Source organism: Mastacembelus armatus, chromosome 22 (genome assembly GCF_900324485.2).
Source record: "Mastacembelus armatus chromosome 22, fMasArm1.2, whole genome shotgun sequence".
NCBI classification, from domain to species: domain Eukaryota; kingdom Metazoa; phylum Chordata; class Actinopteri; order Synbranchiformes; family Mastacembelidae; genus Mastacembelus; species Mastacembelus armatus.
The window spans coordinates 7485301-7512915 of record NC_046654.1 but is presented as its reverse complement, the minus strand read 5'-3'; the positions used below and the strand labels follow the sequence as shown (position 1 = coordinate 7512915).

Here is a 27615-nt window from a genome sequence, read left to right as displayed (position 1 = left end):
GGCGTTAACGACGGGCTCTAATCTCGGCGGTGACCTGCTCCAACTGTGTCACAGCCGAGCGGGGCTGACAGGCTGCAGACAGGGCGCACAGTCACTGTTACCAGTTCACTGCTTTGTGAAGGAAATACTTCTCTTTACATGTTAGGGGGGGCGAAAAAACGCACCTAGCTTTTAAATCTGCTTTATAAAAATTTTACATGGTAATAAAAAAATGTGATCGAACTAAAACACATTTACAACACGTTATTTTACAACGTCAACCTTTAAATTACACAATGGTCATTTTTAGACGCAGTTTTCCAAGTCACAATAAATAAATACATTTTTTTATATTTAGGCTCTACTTCGATGGTAGTTTAACTCTTACTCGTTTTTATTTTAACATGCAAGAACGCATATAATAGCAGATTTTAAATGTCTTAAGTATTTTAACCTGCAAATAATAAAATTCAATATATTTTGAATTAGATCTAAGGCAGCAGATCAAACATTTAGTTATTTTAGTTATTTGGAAAAATCCAGTAAATAAAAATTGAATCTTGAAAAGCTAATTTAAAGATGAAGGCCACATGATTTAGTTTGTGTGAGACAGTAGATTATTAGTTTGTGACAGTGAAGGTTGTAAACGGTTAAACCGGATTTATAGTCGCAGCCTTGACAGCGAATACATTCAAAATGATAACAATCAAACGCATGGGACATCTGGATCAGAAAAAGTTACTAAAGCAAAATCTGCACATTATAGCCTAATATTCTTATTTTAGCTTTTCCTTTCTGTTGTGTTAAAAAAAACTAGAAATATGTTGATCCCAAGCCTTTTTATTTAAAACTTTTAAGCACGATTTTTCTGTTATTTGTGTTAGTTTTTCGTGTGCAATCGGTTATTTTCTGGGCCTTTTTCGGGTTTGGTTCAAGTCTTTGGACTGCTCCGCATCCCCTGTGGCCGCCAGGTGTCGCTAGAGGGCCGCATATTTTCAGGCGAGCGGATGAAGAGAAAAGCCACAGTTACATTTTGTGCTGGCCTCCTCTCCGTGTCTCTTCTCTCTCTGTCCCTCCCTCCTCCCTTTACTCACCCTCTGACACCAGACTCTGAGAATCGGTGGAGGGGAAAATGAGGCTTTGGAGCTGAAGAATTTACAGTTAGTCGCGAAACTTTTACAAGTATTTGAGTTGCTCACTCCACTTTCTGAAACCCTATAGTCACATTTCACTCCGGGGTCAAAAAGAGTTCAAATGCAGAGGACTGAGGTGATGCTTTCTGCAAGAGGAAACGGCTGATGATCCAGCTGATTAGAAACAAATCATAAATAAACTCATCTAAAATATGTCAGCAAATGAGGAAAACCAATTGCGAATTGTGGAGACGGTTAATAGGATTTAATTAGTTGCCTTATTTACAGTTGGACACCACGTGAACGGGCTAAACCGAGCTGTTTTACTGAGCGTAAGGAAATGAATATTTAAGTTCAATTACGCATCATGTGCAGAAGCATTTGTTTTTATTTTGAAGCTGCTGCAATAAAAGAGACATGGACAGGCTGCGAGGATTTTACTTTCCGAGGCTCTCCAGCAGTCAGTCTATGATCCAGTCTTATCTCAGCGCCTCTATACATTAGCTTTGGTAATTTACATAATCTCAAATACTGAAGAGGGCCAAAGGAGAACAAAGTTACAAACAAGATTAGGGCAATTTTATTTGTTCCTGCGGTTGAGCGCCAATTGTTTCTCCAGGAGTGTTTAAGGTCACTAAGAGGATTTGAAGCTCGTTTCATATCAGTGATCTTTTTGAGGGAATTAAATCAACAATGCATTTCTCTCCATATTTAGCAACAGGCTTGTGTGTGTGAACAACCGAGCCCTGCAGGGCAAAGAAAGGGGGAGAGGGATTGTAAGTCCTGCAAAGAGTAAACAGAGGAGTGGAAGTTGAGTGCTGGTGTTCGGGCGCACGCAGGCGGTCCTGGAGCACCTTTGGGATGTGACATGCACTGGATCTTTAGCCTGGTGATTGTCCCACTAGTGTTTTCCTTGAAATGGATCCTCTCCCCCCCTAATGAATCCAAATGCAGCTGGCCATGCCCCACACGGACACCGAGAGCTTTAACCCTAAACTGACCTCAATTTGACACCACCAGATGAAATTTTACCGCCTGTTAATGCCATCTACTGATTTGTTCATACGCGTAAAGGTTGTGCGTCTACCTGAACAGGGCCGGGACGTGAAAGCCACTTGTAAGACACATAAAAGTAGTTAAAAAGTGTAATTGTGTGTAATAGGTATCCTCCTGGAATTGTCTGGCTTATAAACGCGGTCAAGTTGTAAGCAGGGGAGTTTAAGTTGGCACAGGTCTTGTTTATGAGCAAAATTAATTTTAATTAACTATTGAGTGAGTTATGATTACAACGAAATTAGGAAATTAAACACCGACTTGTGTAATGTCGCATCAAAAGCGGTTACTAAGCGAATTTAACCCACTTTACAGACTAAATATTGTTAATTATGATGTCTTTCTGTTTATTGCTTGGATTAATTGCTCAAATAAATAGTTCACAAAAGAAAGGGTTTAAAATTTCACGTCGCTGGGAGTCGTTGCTGGAAGTTTTATAGGGAGGGATGTGTTTCTGTGGAGCCGTACTGGACACGCATAATTAGTCTCTGCTATTTTCACACGCTCTTCGGGTGTTTACATCACTCTCCTCGGGGGTAAATCACATATTTCCACAATAAATGCGCAGAAGTGACAGTAAAATCGCAAGCTCTAGAGCAATTTCTATTTACTTAAGAGTCTGGATTTTTTAAGGATATCGTACTGTACGATTTAATGAGAGATTAAACACGCATCTGAAAAGATACGCATTTTGTCTGGGTTTTTTACGGTCCAGGCTCAAAACTTTCCTTTTACTGCTCCGTGAAATGACGCGCGTTCACAACAAAGCAATAGATGCAGTATAAGATTTATGCTACTTACCATGGTTGTCCAAAGGAGGAGGATGAAAAAAAAATCAAGCGTTAGTGAACAAGTCAATGTGAACGATTGTATTTAGCTTATGAAAATATCAGTCTTCGATAGCAGAGTCTGCCGGGCTGGTTGTGTTTACAGAGTGTACGAGAGACTTGGAAACGGTGAATGCCTTGGCTCTCTGCGCAGCGCTCTGCAGCTCCTTCCCGGGGTATTGCACGTTGAAATGTCCACACAGCCGTTTGTCAAACCCTGCAGTCCTACACTTCCCACCCCCCTTTATGCCAACAAACATAACTGTTGTCACAGTTTCATTTATTAAATCTTTTCCCTTTTTTTGTTTAAAAAAACGGTTATTTCTGTAATCGACCCTCGAGCAACTCTGCTTAATATTTTGTTTGTTGGGAGAGTTTATTGACCCTCCAACGGTAGCCACAGCCCATCTCCCTGAGCTTGTCTACCTTAATCCTAGCCTGTGAATAATTAATTTCCACCATCAAAAATGTCACGGAGCCATAAATGGAGCCTTTATGTGAGAACCTATCAATACAGCCATGATGCCATATTAGCATTGATGGAGCTAAATATTAAAGGGGATAGATGGCCTGCTTCTGTTTTGTGCGTAAATGTGCTCAGGCTCCAAAAAGGGCTTCACTGCAATCGATGGCCGGAGCGTTGCTCCTCCTCTAAACTTCAATCTCCTCACATGATTGATGATCTTGGGGAGCTTTGATAATTGACTACTCTGAGGTAAAGCACGGATTTCTATCAAGAGAGGAGACTGGACGAAAGACACATACAAAATTACTTTCTCCACAGAAGCTTTTTCCTCCTGGAAAAGTTCATTCTGGGCTTAGAGGGGGGCTGCGTGTCGTTTAATTTGCTAAAAAGACCAGAGCAATAATTAGCTGTAAGATTAGGAGGTATTACTGAGATATTACGTAGGCTCACCGGCTTATAACCACAAAACAGATAACAAGTAAGCGTCATGCTCATATATTAAACTCAGCGTTCATAAGATTTCCTGGTAATTTTCATTGAAGATGCTTTATAGTCTTTTGTTTTACTCCTGTCACTGACTGTAAGGATGGAGAGAAGTTAACATATTCATTAATATCCACTGAAATCTTATATATTACCGTGCGTAAAACTTTGGATGTGCGTAATTCTGCTTCAAAATGAACTTTTTATTTTACTCCACGCTATTGGTTTCAGTGTTGTGTTCAGTGTTATGTTTGATTTCACTCAGTTGCAGCCTCAGTGTCCGCGCTGTTAAACCTTCCTCATTCAGTCTTCTCTGCTTTCTCTTTAGGACTGTGCTCGGCGAAAAGGAATTGGGTGGGAGTTGGAGCTGTGTTGGTTTGGTTTTACCCCCAGTGTGGAGTTGAAGCCGTCCCTTTGCCTCGCATATACTCTGCATATCACAAGATTTGGTCTCTCCTCTCTCTTTTCTGGAGCTGCCGTAGGACTGGCTATGGCCACCACTACTTCCGGGATCCGTCATTTCATTCGCCCACCGCTCAGCGCTGCGAACTGACTCTGTTTCTATAAGCAAGCTAGCAGCCAACCTGCCAACACTCGCTGACACTCACTCATCTCAGACTCGCCAGATAGACGAAATACCTACGGGGGAAAGAGAGGAAAGATCCGAATCGCAGTCTCTTAATTTCTACAGCTTTTTTCTCTTTTTTACACTGATAATAAAACAAGATAGCGATCTGGAGGCATTAAAGGAGACGCGGACTTGCGGGATGAAAACGGACTAAAAAGATTCGTCCTTCTCTTGAACATCATCACCAACCGTCATTCATTCATTACCTTGACAACCTCTGGCTTTGATTGACAGCCGGAGTGGCAAAAAGCCATGAGACACGACAGTTTAGTTACATGCAGGTTGTTGATGGGCCGATTGTAACCTTCACTTTGGCGCATTTTTTTCTTTTTTTTTTTCGAGGAAAGAGGGAAAACAAGAAAAATTGCAAAACTCCCTGATGCTACGATTTCAGCTGCACCACACTGGCGAATAGGAGAATTCGCAAAGTTGGTTGAAAAGGAATCTTGCCACTAAATCACTTTCTAACCGGGACTGGGATATTAAATATACGACAGATTCAGGAGTTTATTGGAGCGCAGCCTGATGGCGCAAAGGGTAGGTTTTAAATCTCCTACACTTACCTGTTCAAATCCACTGTAGGGAGGCCCTCGTATCGCTAACCTCTTGTCGGGTGGTGGCAAATTTACAAAGTATTCCTATCAAAGCCGCTGTATTTGACATTTTTGCAGCGCCCTTACTCTTCAAGCAAAGTGACAGCTTCTGTTTTTACCGACAGCCTCCACGACAGTCGTGGAGCAGTTTCACAGGAGACTCCAAACTAATTCGCTGTGTTCACTCACCAAAGTCTCTTTCGACGAGCACCTAACTTATTATGTTTTTGGTAATGACAAACTGTTTAACAGATGTAATATATGCGACTTTTTCCTGCCCTGGCTGCAGCGTGTTCTCAAAGCTACAGCTTATTAGTTTCTCATTTGCGTAGATTCAAAATGAAACGGAATGGCTTTTGTACTTTTCACTTTTGTTTAAAAAGTAAATCGGGCAGCCCGTTGACTTCTGCTCTGATTTTATTCCCAGTACGATGAGCTGGCCCATTACGGTGGGATGGACGGTGTCCCGGCGTCGATGTACGGGGACCCGCATGCTCCCCGGCCGCTTCCCCAGGTCCACCACCTGAACCACGGACCGCCGCTGCACGCCAGCCAGCACTACGGAGCCCACGCTCCTCATCCAAACGTTATGCCCACCAGCATGGGCTCTGCTGTCAACGACGTTTTAAAGAGGGATAAAGATCAAATTTATGGGTAAGGTTTGCATGAACCAATTACGCGTGCACGCACACACACATATATATTTACATTTTTATATCTTTTCAGCTTTTCTGTAAGTTTGTTTTGTCGGACTTTCTCTCCCACCACTAAATTTAAATAGCGTTTTGTGCAGGACTAACCGCAGCTTTGGAGCTCTTTTGTTGTTCAGGGGAGTTTTGTTGATGTGTAATTTTATACACGTTGTAGAAGGCATCGTCAAGCCTGCAGTAAGTAAGAGTAAGCCTTGAGCTTGAAATACGAGCTATAAAATAATATGGAAGCTCAGTGTGCGTAGTCCAAGCTTGAAAGTCACAGACTGCATGGAAAAACTATTTTCAACATCGTAACAGTTGTTCCGTGTTATGAAGATTCGCTTTAATATCACATCTCACTATTATTTATTTATTCCTAAAGCACTTTCGACTTATTTTAAACGTTTTTCCTGCTGCCTGCGGAAACTTGTCAAATGTTTTCAGATATCACACACACTCACAGCGCGTTACAACGCACAGTGAGGCTTTATAATTCTATTGATGCCAGGTTATTTTTAAATAATGCAAGAGAGGGTTTTTACACGTTGTACTGAAAATGACAAAACTTAAAACAAAACAAAACAAAAAAAAACATTTTCAGATTTTGCTCACTGAGCCACGCACACAGAAGGTGCTATAATCCGCAGTATGTGTATTATAATCTGGAATCTATCAGAATAAATCCACTTCATCTCTTTTACGCATCATTTTATATGCGGAGTGGAGTTTACCTCTATTTGTAGACACAAATTTAAATGGTGCAATTTTAAAAACTGAAGGCAGTTTTATGAAGGGAAGTTGTTGCACAAAAAGACTTTTGTTTGGGAAATTATAATTAAGTTATTGAAAAATTTTCATTTGATGTTACTGAACAACTTGAAGTTAGATTTGACATATTTTTAATCACCTCTGCTTCACTGTTAAAAGCTGTGGGCCGATTAAGGAAGAAATATACAGACACACTGTTGCCACACTGTGTCCATAGTGTAACCCAACAAAATTATTATTTCAGTTCGGCTTTTTTTTTTGGTAAACTTTATAATTACTCTATAATCTCCCTGACCACTGTTGTGTGCGTCAGTCTTGTTTTGTTTTTTTTTGTAGCATTCTGTTGACTTCCCAGCTGTTTTTCAGTTTGCACTGCAAGAAATGTCAGTCTCAACACGTCGATGCATTTCATATTGCCTCTAAAGTCTTTCACTTTCTCAGATCGATGAGTTCAGTTATTCCAGACACGCGTGTAACTTTGCTTTTAACTCCAAATTGCTTCCAAAAAGAGGGATCTTGAATGCAGACGTGCTGTTTTAGTTGCTGTCTGCCTTGTTTTAAGAGGCGGTCACTTGCGATAGGAGAGGGGTGTAAAAACAACAGAGTGAGGAAAAAAAATAAAGCAAATCGACTCATCTAATTGGGATATTTCATTTTACTTGTTTTTGGAAAGGTAAGATTTTTATGCCAGAGAGTCGAGAGAGAAATGCAGTTGGTTGGACATTTTTTGCAGTGGGCTTTGTGGAGCCGGTGTGCCGCTTGTACTCAGGCTGTGTTTCCCCTCTTGCAGTCACCCTTTATTCCCACTACTCGCACTGGTTTTTGAGAAGTGCGAGTTGGCGACGTGTACTCCGAGGGAGCCCGGCGTAGCAGGCGGCGATGTCTGCTCCTCAGACTCCTTCAATGAGGACATTGCAGTCTTTGCCAAACAGGTCAATTTCGCTATACTAAGATGAAAATACATATAAACACAGTCCTATACTTTTTGGATGTTATAGATGCGTCATGGCACATAGTTTTCATCTTACATCATAATTCTTTGCAGCAAAAGGTTCCCTTGATTAAATGAAATAACAGTGCTGAATGTATTCTTAACACAAAAGGATTCAATTATGCCATTTGAATATGCATTGTCAGGTTACATTCCAGGTTAAAAATACAAAACATTCCGCACATGTCATGCCAAACTAACTTTGACATTTGGTGTGTTATTTTAGGTCCGAGCAGAAAAACCTTTATTTTCATCAAATCCAGAGTTGGACAATTTGGTAAGCGCACACTTTGACCTCTCTGTCTCAGCAATCACCGCCTGGGTGCGGTTATATACTCTGCCTTGTTTTGTGCTACTCTGAAGTGTCCGCCGCATCACACAGTAAATAAGTGAACATATGATTCAAACTTCCGCACAGATGTCAGATCAGTTTGGAAGTGAGGCTGTGTGACCACATTTGCCGCTGTCATTGTTGGGTCTTCTCATCTCACTGACCCAGCTGACCAGTGTATAATGACTTATTAAACTGGGATACAGCTTCATTTGAAAAGCTTTCAAAAATAGCCCATTGCTTGTCTCTAGTGTACTAAAGGACGGGCGGGTAATAATTATACACAAGTGTAAAAAATATGAATCATGGAAATGAGACTATGTGATGTGAATTCTGGTTATTGTTTTCTTTTGCAGATGATACAAGCCATACAAGTATTACGGTTTCACCTCTTGGAGTTAGAAAAGGTAAATATTAGTCTACGCATCTTTATGTTTTTACAGTTGTCTGACCTGTGGCGTCACCTGCAGAAAGAGCTTATATATTAATGGAGGTGATATTGATAAAGATCCTTCAATAGTCTGTGCAGTGCTGAGATTAGAGATCAGAGATATTAATAATAATAATAATAATAATAAACCTGCATGCTTTGGGGAAAAGTTTTTTGATCTTGATAAAATTATGCTTTTTTAAAATTATTTTGCCAACTACTTGAATGTTGATAAAATATGTTGCAGCTTATTTGCTCACGTTACGCATTATTATCGATCCACAGATTTTGTTTCAGCTGCTCATTATTTCTCCGGCTTACGGCATGCTGTTTATTTTTTGCCGTTCAACTTGTTGCTCCAGTCTCAGGAGAATAATACGCACTGCAACAGTTTCACTATTGTTTCCTTGCCGCCGATAATGCCCCCTTAATTGGAGTTATTCTTGGACTGGCCGAAGCGTTTCCCCATCCTGAAAAAAAGGTGCTTTCTTCCTTTTTCTAGGTGCACGAGCTCTGCGACAATTTTTGCCACCGGTACATCAGTTGTTTGAAAGGAAAAATGCCAATAGATCTAGTTATTGACGAACGGGATGGGAGCTCAAAATCCGATCACGAAGAACTTTCAGGATCATCGACTAACCTTGCAGATCACGTAAGTAACACAACCACTGTTCTATTCATGAGATGTGGTGTGCTGTTTTTGTCTGCATGCGTCCCCGCTGCTGCTCCAGAATACCTGAGCACCACAGAGCTTTTAAAAGAACAATGCATGTGAACAGTCGATCATTTTTAAATAATCGGATTTGTTTGGTGGGTTCCACGATGCTGATGCTTTTAGGCCACTTTGGCTCTACTCGGTGTGTGACCCTGTTGTGCCATCAGTAAATAGAGCATGCTCTGCTCTGCAAGGGAAACGTGCCGATCGATGTTCTAAGGTCATAAGCTAGATGTGTTACAATAGACCGAGTTATTGTTTTAGTCTTTTGATTAGGAGCAGTCATGTGTGCATAATGCGTCCGTGCTTGCTTGTGTGCTCAGAGCTTGAGTGTGTATGTGTGTGTGTGTGTGTGTGTGTGTGTCTGTGTGTGTATTGGAGGGTGCGCGTGTGTAAATCGCTGCTGTGAATTATAGAGAGTTGCACGCTAGGAAAAAAAAACGTGAGGCAATTATCTGTTACGCAGGTTTAACGTTAAAGCAGGGTATCAGCGGTAAGCTTTAGCTTCAGGCCAATATTTAAAAAGAAAAGGGCTTTATATTTGGGACTGTGGGAGCTGACGATGGCCTGTGCGTAAAGCTGTGAATTTTGCTGCAGAGGTGGAGAAAGTGGTAGCCTATTGAAATTGATCTCAGAGCTAAAGGCTTACCATCAATGTCAAGTTCACAAGGCATATGATGGTTCGTCTGGAGGCCTTCTATTGCTGTTGATGTTAATGTGTTTAATTGTTTCGTATTGATTACCGTGTGGTTTGCTCTGCAGTGGCTTTCTCCTCTGCTCCCCATTTTATGGCTGGAGGCTCCATAATGCTGAATTCAATTATATGCACCTGAAGTACAGTAGCTTTAAATTTGAAAATCGATTCCCTGGTTTAAATCGTGCATTTTCGGTGTATTAAACACAGACTCTCCCCGTTATATGGATTGAGCTGACAGTGTAGTATTGAGTTGATCTGTGAATTATTGCATCTGAGCCTGTGATAAAGCTAATGTTTTGGTGGAAAAGAATGAGCGCCTATTGCAACCAAGTGACTTAGTTAATATCTGTGCAGCACAAGGCCAAGCCTATTAGGAATTAAAGTAGATTTAAGTGTTATGCAAAGTCACTGCGCGACATCTGTTGGGTCTGGCTATAGGCCTAATAGCAGTGGATTCCCTTTGAAAGCCCGTCGTCTTTACATGGCTACGCAGCGCATTGCACAAGGTGAATTTAAGCGTAATTCTACCGAAACACCGGTGTTGGGTTGAGAAACGGCAATATTGTGGTCCTCCAACACAAGTGTAGAAATGAGGCATGCTGTTGTTTATATTGTAGAGATTAGATAAACTAGCCTGTTTAGTTTCATGGCAGATGGTTGATACTCAAGCCAATTTCCAATGGTGCCTCCAGTACTCAGACACCAGCTTTGTCATCAGTCTACTTGTGAGAAATATTTTGATAATTAGAAAATTAGATATGCCAATAAAGCAAATCAGGAGCAGCAATAAACAAAGAAGCGAGCATGACAAGCCATTTATCTTGGAGTCATTTGGACTGCGGACCTCATTAGGTATTTACTTTTTGAGAGATTTATTTCACTTTGTGGCACCAATGAACTTTTTATTATAGCTACCTAACTGCTGGGTTGAATTTGACAAAAGCAGAGGAGAGGGGTGTTTTTTTTTTTTTTTTTTTTCCCTTTACTTGCTTTCAGGGATGTGTGTGAGCTGAGAAGTGATTTTAATAGTGACTGAGTACTACATGTTATGGAAACATACACACTCCAGCATTGTTATTTCTAAAATAAACAGGAATACAATGTCTTTTTTTTTTTACAGTGTGTGCAACCACATGTGCATGTCATAGTATTTTAGTGGAAATAATATTTGCAGAAAGTGAATCTATTTGGGGTGAAAATGTGTACAGTGCACTCAGGATCTAAAAGCCCTGTAGTAAATAGTTAAAGCAGTAATTTCCATGTGTAATTCAAAGGAGTCCAATTTCATATTCCCAAAATGTGTTTTGAATACTGGAAACAATGCACAAAAAATGCATTTGGCTCCACATTGTGTCTCTGGATGGAAAGCAATTTCAGTCCTACTTGTCTTGATTTATTTATTTATTTTATTCATTTGTATTTGCCTCTATTTTATTATTCATCTCTGTCCGCGCTTCTCATTCAAGACAGGAAGACAGTTTGTAGTTAGATATGCTAATTTATTTAGTTAGACTCTCTCACGTCCACTTTTCTTTGCTTTGATATGCATTTTTAATATATAGCCCAGGGCTACATCTCATTTGCTGAAAGTTGGTTTTTCTGGAGATGATGAGGCTCTTCACTCTGAAGGAGGCAGCCCGTTGAGCTTGTTTTCATGTGTGTATGAGTCTATGTGGGTTTCTTCTTCTTCTCCTACCCCTTGTCTGTTTCCCTCCTCTCCTCTCTCCATACCTGACAGGAGAGCTTAATAAGCACAGTTTTATTTACACTTGAATGCAGCATTGTCTTAAAGATGATTGGATTATGGTATAGTGGGAGTGGGATGAGGCCCCGTTCGCACTGTTGATTTTCCCTTCTTCTTTTGCTTCCCTTCATCTCGACCACGTAGCCCACCCAAGGCTTCTTAACTCATCGCCCCTCCTCAGCTCGACCCCAACCCGTTTAAAAGATACAAAAAACTATGTTGTGTTACACATGAAGGGTGAAAAAAACTGTGCGATATAGATTTGCAAACGGCTGGCGGATTGTGTGCGTATGTGTGCTTGTCAATGGTTTGCTCTCTCGTCTTTTAATTAATGAATAAAATTTCTGTCTCTTCTGTGCTACATCCAATTAGGGAGACAAATAGAATTAACAGTGTCTGAATATTATCTGTTCTAATGAATTAGCTTTTGTATCGTCTTGTGCTATTGTGCTGCTGCTACAGTGAAGCTTACATATTAACACAAGGCCTTTCACTTGCACTATGCATATGCATTATATGCTTTTGAAACCGTCTTTGCATTTTTTGCGTAGGTCCACAGGAACTTCTATTGAAATTTTGAGTATTTGCAGGACTCAGCGCTTCGTTTCAGAGAGCTTTCCTCAGGGAGTGATAGTAGATCCCATAGGGGTTATGGTGTCGCTTATCTTGACTCTGCATGGCTGCAAAGGGAAAAAGGGAAAAAAAAGACCTTTCTGTTTATATTTGATTCTCTGGTACAGGCTCTGGGCACAGTAAACCAATAAACCATTGGTCAGATATAGTGATGTCACAGGATTGGTCAAGTCATGCAGTAGTTCATCTTGTGCCCATGCAGTGATGTTGTGTGTTTATCAGTGGAGATGGGAGCTCAGTAATGTCCTTATTCTGAATGCCACTGTGCATGGTGCAGCATATACACAGCCCTCAGCCTCCACCCTGCCTGTGGACAGCGAGCCCCCGGGCCAAGCCGACCTGCTGAACCGTGGAATTTCTCCGTTTTGGAGGTGTTCTAATTCACCCAGCGTTGTTCTCCGCTGGGACCGATTGTGTTTGGCTCTCCTCCCATCCTTCTCATGAAAACAGTCCATCGCTGACTTGGACCACTCTGTCTGTTCCACACAATTGTTTTGTGATGTGGGGATGTCTGGCCTTACATTTCCTATTTGATTAGTGTTCAGAGGCAGGGCCCTGTTGGCAAGCATATCTCATCATCACTACCGTGGCTGGAGAGAGGGTAGGGTCACTTGTTGCATCTCCCACACTCCCCCTCCTTTAACTGCATGTATGCTGGTAATGACTGCCATGAAAAACAGTTGCTCAGCAGTCATTTTAGAGTCATGACATACACATTATAACGATTTGCATTGAAATATAACATATACAGTTATTGCATTATAAACATATATACATACTAATGCGTAAGCTCATATTTTAGCTTTATTTGTTATTAGGAATAAATGAAAGTAAAATGATCTGTAATGACTTGTCTGCTTTATATTTATGCCATTTCATATTTTGGATGCATCATTTTGATGTGTGCCAAATCAATGAATCACAATAGCAGTTGCATTTTTTTATTTAATCTCTTCTTTCTGTAGACATATTTGTACATGTAATGTGCCATTCACTGCAGTGAAAAAAAAGTTGTTTTTGCCTCAGAGAAAGTTTTCAATCATAAATAAAAATCAGTCAATCTTTCATGTCTGTTAAAACATGCTGTGGTGAATTATTAGCTGCTAAATTAGGGCCTCCTTATATTCAGGATAATTGAGGGTTTTGTAAATACTCAGCTGTTCAACAGAGGTGCACCTACTCTTTTCTAAAGTGGCTGTGTATAATTACGTGCTCAACCCAACAGAAATGTGTGAGGAGCTTTTCTTTGTTTATGGCATGTGGCAAGATATGTCTTGAAATGTCAACTCGCTTTATGATTTACAGCCCTTGTGTTTCTGGTGTGTCAGCAGTTCTGTTGCGTGTTCAGCACAGCATCCCCGGAGCTGCTCTTCACGGTGGCAGTACAGCATCCACATACAGAAACACATACACATACCATGCTTGTGGTTCTCAGCCTACCTTATACTGCTACAACAGATTTCTTCCCTTCCCTCCAGGCTCCAGGGGAATTTGAGGAAAATTCAATGATGCCGCTAAATCAATTTTATTTGAAATTCCTAGGGATGTAGGCAGAGTGCAGGGAGGGAAGTGAGATTGTGCCAGCCAGGTGTTTGTAAATGAGAAACTGGGGACAGGAGCAGAGGAGACGGCAGCATTCTCCTGCTCTCCTGTGGCCTGGCTGCACTACAAGCCTTCCTCCCCATATTGTCTCCTGCTTTTATATTAATTACAACTTGTATTATCAGCCGCCAGTTGCTAACCCCAGCAAATAGAAAAGCCTGCCCCTAGAGACCACGCTTCTTTTGTATCTTATTCTCTATCTTGTCCTATTGTGTTTGTGTGTGAGTGTGTGTGTATGTTCCTGCCTGCACATGCGTGTGTGTTTGCTTGCTGCCGTTCTCCTCCTCCTCCTGGTAACACTGCTCTTTAACACAATTAGTGAAGAGCATGGAGTGAACCATGTTTGACTCCTAATTATGCCCAGCTTTAGGGAATAGTCACATGGGCTAGAGGCCTTTTTTTCTTTATTACTTTATCTTCTGTTTTTTTTTTTTTTTTTTTTTTTAAGATTTCTTCTGTAGGTTGAAGAAGTCTGTTTGGGTGGCATGTTTTTTTTGTTTTTTTTTTTTTTACAACTTGTTTGAACTTTATCAGACCCATGGGGGTTTTGACAAAATGGTTGTGTGTGTTTGTGTTGCGTGGTGTGGTGTCTGATGATGCATCCTCCATTGCTCGGAGAGGCCCACTAAATTATTCATGGGGAGGAAAGGCTGTTGCTTTTGTCGCCTTGTTCAGTGTGGAAAGTTAACGCTGTTGTTTTCATATGAGTTTTCTTGTTTTGCAGACAGCCTTATGTATGAAAGGTGACTTGCAGGTATTAAAAGGAAAATGTGTGCTTCATCAAAAATATCGCCTGCATTCCCACTGCTTCTAGTATCCACTCTGTTATTATTATTGGGTCATATGAAGTTCTAAAATCTACTTTTTGCCCCATAAGAACCAAACTAACAGACCTTTATCTATATCCCTGCATAGAGTCTCATTAAATCCACTGGGTAGCAAATCATAGCAAAATATCATTCCCCTTAACACCATTAGCTGAGGTGTCTTTGAATTTAATTTAGTGCTAGTACCATTAAAAATGACACATTACTCTGCAATGATAGCTAAATTAAGTCCTATCGATTCTGCTGTTGCATTAAAACCATGCTGTGGCCATAGCTGGCAAGTGTTAGAGAGAGAGAGAGAGAACAAGCTAGAGTGTGTGAGAGCAGCAGGAAAGGTTTTTTCAGTTCTGTCTTGCGTCTGGCCAGCAGTGGGTGTCTCACTGTGAGGAAGCAGAACCCAGTCATTTTCTTCTCTTGGAACAACAACGGCCTGTACACTGAGCCCAGATCTGTTTAAATACATTATGTACTCTGGGAATCTGGGATTTTTACCTCTGTTTCTTCCTTCCCTCCATGTTCCATATGACAAAATTGGAGTTAGTGAGAGGGTTGATGGACTTTTCCCACATTAGTGACTGTCTAGGCAGTGTTGAGAATGACAGAAAATTACTATAACAACAGACCATGTTCCTGGGAAGTATACCATGTGTTGCTCAGTGGCCCATAACACAATCACCTATCCCTCTCAGAGCAGGGACACTTCTCCCTCTGCTCACTCTGAAGGGCTTAAACCCACGCATGGGCTATTGTTCACCCAGTATTCTTACCCCACTTCTGCGTAATTCTCCAAGCTCTTTATCTGATTGCCATCCGGTGAACAGCTGACGCTGAGAGGGCCTTGAGTGGAGCGGAGGGTCTGAAGGGCCTTGTGTGTTTCTGTCTGCTGTTTTCAGCTCCAAGCTGTTTGAGAAAACAGCCCTCCTTCCCCAAAAAACTTAGCAGATAAAAGGGACTCGCTCACAGCCATAGCAGCAGCCTCGCCTCCGCAGCAGAACAAGCAGCAGCACATCAGGACTGCACACCCAGGGGAGCTCAGCAGTCACTTGTCTTATAGCCTCCGTTTCCCTGCAAACCTCCGCTAGGCTCTATCCTGTCTGTCCTCCTCCAGTATACAGCTCACTCTGACTGGTGCACCAAAGCAGGCAGGCCCCTGTCTGGTGTCAGCAGAGGAAATAGAAATTCATCAGGAACACTACTGAAGTTAGACAAAATGGTAAAAACGTTCTCTTTCTTGGAATATTCTGTGACATGTACAATTTTCTTCTGCTTTTGTATGTCTGTGTGTGTGTGTGTTTGAGGGAGTGTAAAAAGAAAAAAGGCCATAGCGGGAACTGAGAAGTGGGTTGAGGTTTGTGGGAAGCCTTGGTGCAGGCCTGTGTTTGTTTGGCTTGGGCTCTGCTCAAGGGACTGCCTCTCCCAGGCTCCAGACAACGCTGGGTTTACGTTTGCCAACATTTTGTCATCATGCTCAGGTGCTATGTTAAATTGGGAAGGACTAGCTGGGGTTGTGTGAGTTATGAAGGTGCATCAAGCTGTGAGAGTTCGTCTGGAGTGTCTGTTTGATTGAGTCTCAGCGGTTTGCAGGCGCGCATGTAGTAAATGACGTGATCGGTCTGTCTCACTGATGCCTGAATGACAGAGGAAATTCCACCTCTAGCCTGCCTTCATGTGGCACTGATAAAGCCCTTCCTGTACAGTAGAAAATCCCGTTTCCCCGTGTGTGCCAACAAGGCAGTGGGAATCATCAGGAAAGAGAGGAGGAGGAGGAGAGAGAATCAACTATAGATGGAGAGAAGGACAAAAGAATGCAGCCTTAAAAGCTATGAATTTGTTTATGGACATTTCTTTGAGCTTAGCCAGCAGAGGTTTAACACTGTTTTTCAGCATGTGTTTGTATATATTAAAGTGAGTGTGTGTGCATGTATGTTTATGCTTCTTGTCCTATTATGTCATTACCATGCAAGCGTAAGTGTATTTCTGTAAGCCTCTGTGGGCGTGCACTGTCAGCGTGGGCGTGTACACATTTTTGGCAGATTAGCTGGAGAATCACTGTCATATCTTATTTTCATTTCTGACAGTGGTAATGATTAATGGTAGCTGTGGTGTGTTTGGACTTTTTACCTCTATATTTCTCACTTGACACGGAAATCTCAATTGGTTATGGTATAAACGAACTCCACCGGGCTCTGCCATATGTGTTTAGACAATTACTCACAAGTACTTTACTTGCAACATTCAAAATCAAACGCCACATTAACAGTGCTGCGTTTTGCTCTCATGCATTAATGAAACACTTTGATTACAGTGTTTTGACTTATTGCCAGCTGCTTTAGTGCATTAGTTTCTTTCTATTCATCTCTGATTATAGTGGCATCGTTGATTGTCTGCTAGCTGGGAAATAGGCAGTGGGGCTCTTGGCCTTGCCAGAAGAATGTAAGCAGGCCCTCACTGTGCTATGGACTCTTACAGATGTCACTCTCATGTTTCCAGCACACTCACAGTCTCTCTTTCTTTCTGTTTCTCTCCCTCTATAACTTCCTCGCCTCCACTTCTCCCCCTTCCTGCTCTCTCTGCTCCTGGTTTGCGGTTTGGACGGGGAATGTGGATGGATGCACGGATGGATGGATGGATCCCACGTTGGCTTTCTCTCCTTTCAAACCTCAGAACCCAGCTTCCTGGAGAGACCATGATGACGCCACCTCCACACACTCAGCCGGCACACCGGGGCCCTCCAGCGGGGGACACGCTTCACAGAGTGGTGACAACAGCAGTGAACAAGGTGAGCCAGCACATGCGCACACGGTCACACACACACACACACACACACACACACATATAGCCATGCATGCACTTGCTATGCGTACATAGATAAAGGCACAGATCAAGGTGGGACATTAATCATCATGCATGAGTAGAGATGCCAACATTTCACTTTAACCCTGTCTAATGTGAAATGTACAGTGAATAGATGGTACTTCTCTGTATACACATACATCCATGCAGCTCGTCCTTTCCTACATTGGATTATCCTGTTTTTTGACTGGCTTCCATGTAAACACATAGTCACACCTAAAAATGAACACTCTTATCCACTGTTACAGTCACATGCAAATACAAGCAACAGCCACTATAATACACCAAGCTAGTAAAGGGGCTTCCAAAATGTTGCTATTTAGAGAGCAGAACAAAAGCCGATGATTAATAGTATATATCTGCCAGTTCCTGCTTGCATTTAAACCATATTAACTTTGCTCACACAACAGCCTCTAATTATGTCTCAGTGAGCCTTGTGTAATCTAGCACACGACCTGCCAAACAATAATAATGCATTTCAAAACAAATGCATTTGAATTTATTACAGAGAGTGTATAAGTCACAGCTATCTGCCTTCTACTTTTGTCATGGTCCTTATCACTTTTGACGTATAAATTATTTAAAGCATATTTGAATTTAGAGGTGGGGCCTAACATCAGTACATTGTGCAGTTAAAATTCTATATTAAATACATGTGCTGCCTGAGCCTGAACAGATTTTGAGCTCTTGGCCTTTCTGTTCTTTCCTTCCCCTTGTTTTGAATGCACCAAGACCTCCTTTCACTGGCAGCACTACGTGTGTGTGTATGTGTGTTTTGTGGTTGTATTCGTGTGTGCCCTCTGGCAGTGTCCGGGGTTTTGCATGAAATTTCATCACACTGTCTACACACTCAAACACTGCAAATACACACAGTTCTCTCACAGAGTGGAGCCGCTTACTGTATCTGTTCAAAGCTATCGCTTTGCCAATAAGCAATCAAATGTATCGATGGGATGTGTGTCTGTGGTGGGGCTGTTTAAATCATCTTCCCTTCAGACAGAGGCAGTAGTTGCAGCTTTTGAACCATTACTGACCACAGACTGAAGGCCACGGCAGACCTCTGTGGCTGGCTGTGTCAGGACTAGTTGAATCACAGGCTGTTGTCAGGCTAGTCGGAGATGGGGGAACAAAAGCTAGGTGATGGCTAAGCAACAAGATGTTTCTAAGCACAAAGGAGAAATGGTTCATAAAAATGTGACAATTTATCCTGATAGAGATAATTGTCCTTTTGCTTTCCTTCTCCAGGACAGACAGAGTGAAGTGAAGGATACCAGACAGTCTCTTGCTCAGGGACACTTGAGCAATGCAGATGACACTGGACTTACTCTCTCACTGTTTGTGTATAAGACATTTCTCACTCATTGAATTAATGGTGAACAAGAATATATAAATAAAATCTGTAATACTGCAGTAAACTAGGTGTTGGACTATCTGGCATTGAAGTAATATGTTTAGTTAAAACACTATATGAATGCAGGTCAGGAGACAGTGGATAGGAGTTTTTGCATTCATCTTTTCAATTGCAAGTAGGATGGGAGATGAAGACTGCAGGAGCAACAGAGAGGGGGGGGTGAGAGAAAGAAATGCACTACCTATTGATTATCTTACACACATAAGTACAAGTGACCTGTAATCCACAGAGCACTTATCGACTCCTCTCCCCACCGTATCCAGTAACAGTGGATCAATACAGGACAAAGACAGTTACGGTACAGCATCTTGCACTGGGCCAAGGAAACTAGATCAGGGCCAGAGCCTGACCTACACTAAAAAGTGCTAAATGCTAAAAGCTAACTCCACCAGCTTAAAGTGTTTTCATGGTAAAAACAAAATAAGCTGCACAGAATATAACAATAAATTTTAGAAGGCAACGGAAGATTCACTGAATTGCAGAGGTAAAAGAGTAAGAAAGGTGGAAAAGTAGGTACAGTGAGAAAAAGGCAAAAGAGAGAGAGGGCATCTGATTTAATGGTCTAATGAGGCTGTCCTCCAGCCAGTTGTTTTGTGTGAGGCATGCTCTGACCTTTCGCTCCGCTCGGGAGCCCCGCCGCCTCATTTTTCACATTCTTGCAATTACGTTAACGCTTGAAGCGCTCGCTGACTCTCGACTCTGGCCCTTCCATTTTGACAGAGCCTTCCCTCCCCAACCTCTCCACCTTTCCCTCCTCTCCACCACTCCACTCCACGCATGAACTTGCCTCACATCTCAATACATTTCCACATAAAATTCGTAGTCCACACTCTCAAGTCCACAGAGAAAATATGAAATGTGCGCTTCACTTCAGTAATGGGGTCTTTAACAGCTTGGCCCCTGTTAAAAGGGGTGACGATGTGGATCAGTTGAGGAAGACAGAATAGATGGAGAGAGTAAGACAGGAGGAAAAGGAGAAAGAGTGCAGGAGACACACAGTGCTTATTGGTTCTATGTGCCAAGAAAAACATCAACTTTCTTCAGCCAGTTTCCATCTTGAAAGGTGTGTTGTTTGTGTGCCTTGAAAAACATTTACCTTGAAAATTGATCCAGAAGCATCAGTGTGTTGGATATGGAGCTCCAGTCCATTTCTGACGACAACAAAGTCAAACTATCTTTAACAGCAAAAAAGTTTCAGCTTGTTTTGTCCTGTCTCTTTGGCTGATATCAGGTGATGTACAATAGCATAAAGTTCAATATCAGCCACATTCATTTTTCTCAGAATGTATCGTAGGTCTATGTGCAGTCATAAAGGACTCAAGATGGTCTGTGCAAACACAATTTACTTCCAGAATATCTGGCTTGTACTTGAGTGCTCAGCGTTGCTCTGAACCTGTGCCAAAAAACAATTTAACAAGTACGCAAATATGTATTTCCCCTCTTGTGGAATAATTTATTGTCAAGCAGTAAACCAAGGTGAGGCCTGCTCATAGCTGTCAGTAAAGATTGCCAGTTAAGATTCTGACACATTATGAGAAAGGTTTCAGCACAATGCTCTGTAACCTCTCCCAACTCCTGACATTTTTTTCCTTTTCTCAAAAAAAAAAAAAAAAAAATCTGTTATTACCCTCTGGGCAGATTCTGCATTTTCACTTACTGACTCTTAGAGAGTGACTCCCTATGTTCTGGCTGGATAAACAAATTTTAGCAGTTAAAGGGAGATGGTTCAGAAGGTAACACACAATAACTTCACTGGCTCTGTTTGCACATCATTTTGATTAACAGGCTCTTGGAAGTCCTCCAAGCTTATCTAGAGACATCAGAGACATCAGTTGCAGGGAGTTAAACTTGATGAATGTGCGTGCCTTAAGACAGCACTAGTTTCCAAGCAGGTGTCTGTAATATGCTAAATAACCAAAGTGTGATGGAGCAGTGTGATGAAATACTCTGCATATTTGCACACACCAAGCACAGTAGAGTCAAACACACTGAGACATGAACTGTAAACCCCCAACACTGATTCAGCACAGTAGGTTATGTTTTTCACCCATTCTTGTATTTGCATATGTGTGTGTGTGTGTGTGTGTGTGTGTGTGTGTGTGTGTGTGTGTGTGCGTGCACATGATGCAATTATTAGCTATGCATGTAGACCAAATCCACAGTGACATCTTGAGTGGTGAGCAAAGGGGCTTTCTGTACAATTCCCCGATTCTACTGTAGATGGAAAAGACTCAACAGAAGAGCGGAGAAAGCATTTTGTACATTTTCTCAGCAATTGAACAAACCCTACACTCTGTGGATAGACAGACTCCCCAGAGAGACTGAGAGAGGCAGAGATGGAGAGAAAGGGAGGAAGAGGGAGAGCTTGAGTGTTTGACTCCAAGGGAGCATGCTGCGCTTGATGGGGTTGTACATTTGTGTGTGTGTTTGTGTGTGAATGCGTGGGGAGTGTGGTGAGGTCCTTTGGCCCTGGTTAGGGGCCCCATTCAGCAAGGTTTTTGCGGCTGAACTCACTAGAGGGGGGGAGGTCATTCCTGGTGGGGACACGACTCCATGTGTCCACCCAGAGTGCCACAGCATGAGCAAGAACTGTTGACTGTAGCATTTTCCAGACCTTTGGCTTTACTTAGGGCTCGCAAAGTGCCTACAGTGAGAAAAGGAAGGAAAAACAGGTAATCTCAACAGTGAAAACACCATAATCTCTGCTAAACGCAAGATGGAAGCCTTGTTACATTTTAGTAGAGTATACTTTAATCTGGAGTGATCAGTGAGGTGTGTCTGTGTATATAAAATATACGATCTTTCTGTGTGTGTGGGCATGCATGTGCGTGTGTTCGCTGGCTCCCTCTAAGTGCCTGTTAGAGTTTAATTTAGTGTAGTAATTAAAGCTGAACACTGGCCCATAAACAACAGATAAACAATAAAGCAGACCCAAGCCCTGCTGTTTCATGGCTCTCACTCCCAGCTGTTGGAGCACTGATAATTTTTACACAGTGCCCCCACCACACCGCAACACAATGCTGAAGCAACAAGGGTGTTTGTGTTGTACATGTGTGCATGGTTATAAGTGTGATGGCAGAGGGTGAACAACAAAAGGCCAAAGAAATACATGAACGCACAGGATATGTCCACTTCCACTCTTAAAAGAAAACACAGAGAACCACAGCAAAGCCTCCAAGTGAAGCCATGAGGTGCAAACGACATATAACTTGCAATGTCTCACTGTCAGTGACAGCAAATGGAATCAAGCTGTGCTTAAATGGAAAACCTGGTTAATCAGGACAACAATGCTCCAGTGTTTCTCACAAGCTACTGTGTGCAGTTTTAGCTTTGTCATTACATGTCAGCCCCATGTTAGTCAAGTGTCTGTTGTGAAAACAGTGCAATATGTCTGTCTGATGGTTTGTTGGGAAGGGGTAGGGCCATTGTTGAAAGCCGAGATGAGTTGCTGTGGAGGGGGAGAAAACACGGTACGGAGGGGATACTTTCATGATCCCATTAGCATAAGAGAGGCTAAATTATTCATGTGGAGTGCTTTATCTATGGGGAAAAGTATAGTTAATGCACATAGTTTTAAAATGGATCTCTGCCTGCCTCTGCTCTAACACCAGATTCTTGCTGGATTCAGCATTCGCGGCATTTACGGGAATGGCTGTCACTCTTCCTTGCATACACACACATAGACATAGTATGTATGGGCATATATGCACACCTGCTTAGGCGCTGCTCTGCTTCAAGCTGTTTCAAGAGGCTCTGCTCTTAGGCTCATCCCCTCTCCCCATAAGTCCCTTTCTCATCCTCTCCCTGCCTCTCTTTCCATTTATTCCTTCATCTCTCCACCTCTCTTTCTCCCACCCCCTCCCACTTTTACTGTCTCCCTCACACTCCTTTTTTCACTCACCCCTCTCTGTCTCGCTTTCAGTACCGCAGACTACCTGGCCCTCATCCAAAATGTGATTAAAGAGAATGATTAGCTCCCTCAGCTCCCTCCTTCCTTCCTCCTTTTTCGCTCTCTCTCTTCTTTTTTCTGATCCTGTGTTACGTTCCTAGAGTCTATAGATCATGAGAGAGAAAACACACAAAAACAGTGAAAGAAAAAATAACTGTAAAAGGGCGAGGATTGCCAGTATAGCCAGCTCCACTTCCAGTAACAGTCCTCTACCCACAACATCACCACCACTCTGTCCTTCCATCCACACTGCAGCTCAAGCTATTCCCACTCTTCCTCTTATTGTCTCCTTTCCACCCCTTCTCTCTTTCTCTCTCTCCCCTCTGCCTCAGCTCTGGCTGGGGCCTGGTCCCTCTGGTCCATAATCATGAACAGGCCCCTGATGTGACCCAGCTCAACCCAGCCCAGCTTAGCTTGGCCAGGAACTGGGTCCTACACAGCAGGAAAGGCACATTAACTGGGTCAGCCTAATGTGCAAACTAATGTTTGGAGAACATAGGGAAAAAATTACCCAGATTATTCTGACAGCAGCTGAGGAGAATGTCATTTGTGCCATTAAGGGAAAGCTTGGGGGAAACGTTCTTTCTTTCTTTCTTTTCTTCTCTTTCAGTTTTTCTCTGAGAAGTAGATGAAGACCAGCTTATCTGTGAGTGAGCTGAGCATAATTAAAAAGCAGAAAGGAAACAGTTGCAGGGAAGTAATCATGATTGAACAAAAAAAAAAAAAAAACAACGGGGAGGGGGGGGGACTTTTCTTTCCTTTACCCGAAAGACTCTTGGCCAAAAAAACAGAGGGCAGCACTGTGTATCAGTTCATTATACAGTGGGTTTACACACCCATGTTCCATGGCTGATTACTCCAGTGCATGTGGTGATGAAGAGGAGTGCACACGGGTCTGATGTAATATGGCTAAAAGGGATTTGAGCGTGCGTCCCAAAGGGCATTTCCACGTCCATTAATGCTGCTGCTGCTGTATTTTCACAGGGATGACAGTGCTTTGGTTCTTTAAAGGGAGAGTGTTTTCCCAGGAAATTCTCTGTCTTGTTTCAGCAGGCTAGCCTGAAGGGGGTCAGCCAAGAAGTCACCCTTAAGAGGTGATAATCCAATTGCTCTAGTCCTCACCAGATTTGTTTTCTCCTTGTCTTGTCTGGCAGTGTGTTTGTGTGTGTTTATAGAGAGTGTAAGCATGCGTGTGTGTAATGGACATAGAATGGGATGCAGAGGCAGCAAGATGCCACCGGTTTCTTATGTGTTCAACCCCGGGCCCCATCAGATCAGAGAGAGGTTATAGAGGCCAAGTCTGTCAAAGGCACACCTGCAGGGAAACTCCAAGAACCCTGACTGCCAGCTTACACAGGACCGTTTAAGGTGTGCTTATTTGGAGTTTAACCCTGACTTCAAATGTCCTTTCCCTCTCGCCCCTTTTGTATTTGACCAATGGGCCTTGTGCTCTTTTGCTTTCTTTCCTTTCTTTTGCCTTCCTTGGCTCTTTAATCTCTTCCACCACTCCCACCCTCCCAATACTCCTCCTCCTAATGTCAGAACCCCACATCACAGCAAAAGGCAGCACACAAGCACAGTGGCTTAGCAAGGCCAGCTATAGCTTGTTCAGTTGCGGTGTGGTTTTCTCTTGTATTAACTAGGGTTTACACACTGAAGCATATTTGAAAGTGAGCAGAGCAGCTATACCCTACAGGTACTGTTTTAACCATGTTGCCACCATCCAAGAGAGTGGGAGGATGATAAAGGAAGTGTGTTACAATCCGAGTTCTTACTCTCTGCTGCTGATTTTCATACGCACATCTTTCACGTTTATGCAAAGCTTTTGAGGGCATTATGCAAGATAAGCTCATTTTCTAGTCTGATTCCCACTCTAGTACATGCTTTAATGACTCTTCAAGCCAAGGGCTGCTTTTTTAGGCATAATAGCAGTCCCGTGGTCTCTGGGTTTCCACGTAGCCAGAGTGCTTTTTCCACACCTGATCACTTTTGTTCACTCATTTTATGGCATTTGGGGAGCAGGCGGAGGTGAGTGATTTGACAGTGGTTAGAGCCATGAGCCCTAATGTTTACTGGAAGCAAGCATCTAATAATTTTTGATTACCCCAGAGGAGGTATTAGCCATGTTAGTCAGCAAGGATAATTTCTTATTTACATGCCCCAAGCAGTGAACACTCTGAAGGAACACTGGGGCTAAATGCGCAACAAAACGAATCAAACATGCCAAACGAGATCCTCCATCTTGGCTGGCTGCAGGGCTGAAGCTGAGAAAACCCTCATTATGCATTTACCATAATTCATTTAGAGGGTTATCAATTTGCAGAATACAGAGATGTTTGGAGGGGGAAGCAGGAACACCATAAACGCAGGAAGAGGAAAAAGGAACAAAGGGAAGCAAGATGAAAAGGAGTAAGACATTTAAGGATAGCTCAGTGCCTGGGATTGTAACGTGTTCCTCCAATTACACACTTTTCCATGTTCTGAGGCAGAACTTGCATGTTAAATGCTGAAATCACTTCTATTTTACCAGTGTCATGCTCCGCCCCCTAAAATAGCAGAAGCTGATTTTCCTTTAATGAAAGCTTTTAGGCTTAGGAATTTTCTTCACTATAATTTTTGTTGAGTCTTCACAGGGATGTTCTCGTTCAAATGTTATCTTTTCGTTCATTTATGGTCATTCTTTGTTTGGCCACTGCCCTGCTTATCGTAGCTTTTTTTCTTTCGTATCTGCCTCTGGTGTGGATTTCAGGACAGTTACTACATGTTTTCATTTTTCTTAACTGGCAACACACACTGAGAGAAGAAAGGACCTTTTAAAGCATCTTTCCCTCTGCCATCAGGCAAAGATGACTAAGGCCCCATTAGAACAATTGGAGGAAACTTAGGGAGACGGGAGTGTTTAAAAGAATGAAAGCAGCCAGAAAACACCACTTATCACCATCTTGTGATAACCAGTGCTTTCTTTCATTATCTAAACACAAAAAAACCTCCACCTTGGAAAAATTACACTCACTTTATAGCTTTATTCAAAAATAAAACAATGAAAACAGAAAGCTAACAAAAAAAAAAAACATTTAACATTTTCCAAACTGAAAGGGAAAAGCTGCATTGTTTAGTATGAATGCTTACTCCCAGGGATGTAGTCCTTAGACAACTGAGTGTCTGCAGGAGACATCTGTGAAGCCTGACCTTGTGACCCCAGAAAGAATGCTCTTAAGGTATGGGGAAAACTGTCTTTACCACTGCATCATGGCCTACAGGACAGCCCAGCAGCAGCACAACAAACACAAGCACTCCAGAAAATAACAATACACATACAGTCGATGAAAAAAACAATAAGAATGAGGTGGAAAAAATTGGGAATTAGAATGAGGCAAAAGAGAGAGAGAGATACTGAAAATTTAAAGAGAGATAATCTGAAGGAGAGAAAAGAGTGATGAGAATTAGGAATAAAGACAGAAAAAGTGGGAGAGAGAAATGGGAGGCAGACACATGTACAGAGAAGACAGACGAACTTGGTCTGAATTGTGCCTCACAGGCCTGGCTGTCTCTTACTCTTTTGGCCTCCCATGAGATCATTTTCATCCTTTATGAGTCAAAAGGAAGCCCGGCTGAAAATGAAAGGTTACACAAGCCAGAGCTCAAGCCCTCGAAGTGAGAGAGGAGAAGATCCCTGCTGCAAGGGCCCTGCTGCTATTCAAAGCACCTGCCATTGTGTGGGCGCCCATCCAGGCCTATTGTTGTGCAGAAATTAGTCGTGCTCCCTTTGGCTCCCTTCGGCTCCAGAGGCATGCGGCAGACCCCCTGGTTGTTTTGGGTTCAGATATGTGGTTCGATAGTTGCATGGCCCCAGCTACCATCACCACTGGCTGTGGGCCTTTACCCTCTCTCCCACAGCACAGTATCATTCTGTCTTTTTTCTCTCTCACCCACTCTCTGTTGTTCTCTCCTCAAGAACACTTTGAGGCCAACATTCCTATAGTTTTTGCTCTTTTTCTTTTGTACACTTACTCCCCTCTATCCTTTGGTGTATATGCTTATTGTTCTTTATAGCACCCTCATTATACCCATGGTTATATTTTAAGGGCCTCTCTCTTTGATTTGGGTCTCATGGGGAGTGAGTGGTGGGCTGGTGGGAGCTGTAGGGCCGGCCCATCTCTCAGGGCTCCCCAGCCAGCATTTCAGAGAGTGGGCTTGGGGGTATTGTTGGGCTGGGCACTGCTGCAGAAGCACTGGTGCTAGTGCTAGTGCAGGGGGTGGATGTGAGGAGAAAATTGAAAAGTCAATAATGAAGGCCGCACAAAAAAAAAAGAAAGAGAGGGTGAAACAAAAGGAGATGGAGAGCTTCAAAAAGCTGAGAGCTATAGAGCACTGCTAATTAATAGCATCAGAGGAAGGGCTTTTTTTCTTCCTTCTAGAACTTTAATGCTGCATATTAACTTGCAAGCTGAGGCGATTAAGAGCTCACATTGTGAGTCAGGTCCATCACACTGTTAGACCAACCAACATCAACCCTGTTTATGGCAGAAGATTGCAGATGTCTCATTTAGAAAATTAAAGACAGACAGAATGCATTGAATGTAATGTAATATAATCCAACGTTATGAAACTATTTAATTACTGCAGATATAAATGAGATGAATAAAACCTCACTAACCCATTTGAATATAATACATCTCAATACAATGGCACTTTCATTGCACCATAGAACTGAAATAAACTGGAAAAAAAACAAGTTAGTAGTCAAAAAGGGAACCTTTAAATTCTGGTAGTATTTATTTTAAGGATATTATATTGCATTTAATTACAT

General features: G+C 42.3%; 1 protein-coding gene across 4 annotated transcripts in view; it reads left to right on the top strand.

The window, feature by feature from the left end:
* Positions 1 to 3729: 3729 nt before the first annotated feature.
* Positions 3730 to 27615, top strand: part of meis2a (Meis homeobox 2a) — a 79618-nt gene continuing 55732 nt past the window's right edge. For 2 of the 4 annotated variants that reach the window (XM_026301073.2, XM_026301060.2), the window contains exons 1-8: positions 3730 to 3936; positions 4270 to 5106; positions 5590 to 5816; positions 7413 to 7554; positions 7840 to 7890; positions 8301 to 8351; positions 8877 to 9026; positions 17257 to 17371. In XM_026301073.2, coding sequence (XP_026156858.1) covers positions 5095 to 5106; positions 5590 to 5816; positions 7413 to 7554; positions 7840 to 7890; positions 8301 to 8351; positions 8877 to 9026; positions 17257 to 17371 — 748 coding nt within the window. In that variant the 5' untranslated portion in view covers positions 3730 to 3936; positions 4270 to 5094. The remainder of the gene's footprint in view (positions 3937 to 4269; positions 5107 to 5589; positions 5817 to 7412; positions 7555 to 7839; positions 7891 to 8300; positions 8352 to 8876; positions 9027 to 17256; positions 17372 to 27615) is intronic. The other 2 variants (XM_026301069.2, XM_026301052.1) reach the window with 1 other exon arrangement.